The 2097-nt window shown below is 30.6% G+C and overlaps 1 protein-coding gene across 2 annotated transcripts in view; it reads left to right on the forward strand.

Annotated features, from left to right (window-relative positions):
• LOC109544387 (homeobox protein Meis3) overlaps positions 1-2097 on the forward strand; it is a 67238-nt gene extending 65141 nt beyond the window's left edge. Inside the window, exons 9-10 of one of the 2 annotated variants that reach the window (XR_007281534.1) lie at positions 892-1119; positions 1197-2097. Coding sequence is in view for 1 of the 2 variants with exons in the window: in XM_048666615.1 (XP_048522572.1) it covers positions 892-1061 (170 nt within the window). In the remaining variant the exon portion in view is untranslated. Of the gene's footprint in view, positions 1-891 lie in introns of both variants that reach the window. The other variant, XM_048666615.1, reaches the window with a different exon arrangement.

Below are 2097 nucleotides of genomic sequence, written 5' to 3' on the forward strand. Positions count from 1 at the left end.
ATTATTGAAGCTTTTGATTATCACAGTAAATATTTATGATTTTAATAAGTTTTTGAATAAATTTGAATAGGAATATTTGAATAATCATATATCATATCATATATCTAGGAGATTGCGTACTTGAAATGTCGAATAAAAAAGTTTTCAAGCGAAACGGCTCTGAGGATGCGAAACATCATGTTCAACATGAAAGTATTCTTTTTCACGACTTAAAAGCCCGAAAATATCACCAGTTTCAAGCAATGTTCGCGAAATCCTAACTTTTACCTTATACTTTCTTACATATATGCTGATTTTGCGGTGCATATGGTCACACTTTTCATATATAGTTTAATCTATTCACAAAAGAATAACTAAAATCTAGATACTTTCAAGAAGGAAAAACTTCTCTATTCTCTTTAAGCTGTAATAATTTTATGTCTACTTCCTATATAGTTAACCTTGTAAAGAAAAGAGCCAAAAGTGCTTTTAAAATCTGCTAGTAACATGAATCAACTCAAATCAAAATATGGTTTATTTCCATGAAAAAATTTACAAATTTTATGGACAAAGCGAATAAAAAAAGCAAAACAAAATACTACAACATATAGTACGTACAGTACAGTCAACAATGATGAAAAATAAAAAATATATATCACGTATAATCGTAATGGACAGAAGTCGCGTAAAAAGTTTTTAAATATTTTTATCACTCAAAAAAACAGTGGAAAAAATTTTGAAAAATTATGCATTTTAATGCTTCAACAAATTGCATTAACGTTCAATCACACATCAAATTTATTTTTATTTATAACCGAGCCAAACTTGTCCCGTCGCTTTGGACTCATTGCATTTCGGTCATTTTTATTTGAATTAAGTTAAACGTGATATTATTTTGTATTCATTTTACAGGGATGCTTTCAAGTTCAGATGATGAAGGTGATTCGTATAGTAGTGACGAAGAAGGCGGCGGCCTTATAATAGATGCTCCTCAGCCTGCAGAGGTAAATCAAAACGGCCACCAAGCAGATACCAATTTGGCGGTGTTCGGTAATGGAGACGCCGAAGTCAGCAGGCAATAAAACTCCAAGCCGTAGGGAAACAATATGCGAAAGCCAAAAAATATAATGTTCCTTAGTGGTAAGTAGTTTTACTAGGTTATTGATTTCAGTTGAAATACTACCAAAGTTTTACAATATTTTTTGTTATTTTTGCAGGTAAGAAGAAGCTTTCTAGTGAAATATAAACGAGTTTGAATGTATTTGGKGTTCAAATATGTTACTGGCGATAATACAGTTTGTTTTATTCAACTCACTCTAAAATKTATTCAAATMAACAAACTCAAAGCTTCTTTTTCTTCATCGATAGTACTTTACTCCATTAATTAATTAATGTTTGAAATATTAAGTTCAATACGGCATTGGTAATTYACGCGGATTAGCAAAAACGTCGAAACGAACACATGTATTTATTTCATGAATAATGTTTGGATTATGCGACGTGACTAAATGTAAAATCGCACAATTTAAACAGATGCATTGTTTTCTACAAATGGAAAAATAAGCATAATCTGTTTCCTAATGGTAAAGATTATTTATTAATCATTTTTCATTTTCTTAGATTAAATGAATTATTTGAAGCCAATACGATTTATGTCGCCACTAAGCACCATAGTTGAATGTTTTCCAAATATATTCAAACATGATACGAGATGTAATGCTAATATTAACATTCATAAGGCTGATTCTAGGTCATACATAATTCCAATCATTTTTTCTGTGTTATTTAATACGTGATATCATTTATAAAATTTAAGTTGGTTCTTTAAAATGGCAATTTAGCAGTAAATAGTAGCAGGGCCGGATTAATGCTATTTTATCAGACAAATTTGAAAGCCTCTTTCGGCCACGATGCAAAGAGACTGTAAAGTTGCCATTGGAAGTAACTAATAAAAGCTTTCCCTTGAAACCTGTATACGTAATATATACCTCAATATTTGATGCGGGTGCCGATTTGGACAAAACTAATGCCAGTATAACCAAGAACAATAATGTATAAGGTATTGCTATGTAATACTACCCACAAAAACCCTATAAAGCTTACCTAGTGAACATAAAA

The sequence above is a fragment of the Dendroctonus ponderosae genome, unplaced genomic scaffold (assembly GCF_020466585.1).
Source record: "Dendroctonus ponderosae isolate FM_Combo_2020 unplaced genomic scaffold, Dpon_F_20191213v2 Dpon_F_20191213_5, whole genome shotgun sequence".
In the NCBI taxonomy this organism is placed as follows: domain Eukaryota; kingdom Metazoa; phylum Arthropoda; class Insecta; order Coleoptera; family Curculionidae; genus Dendroctonus; species Dendroctonus ponderosae.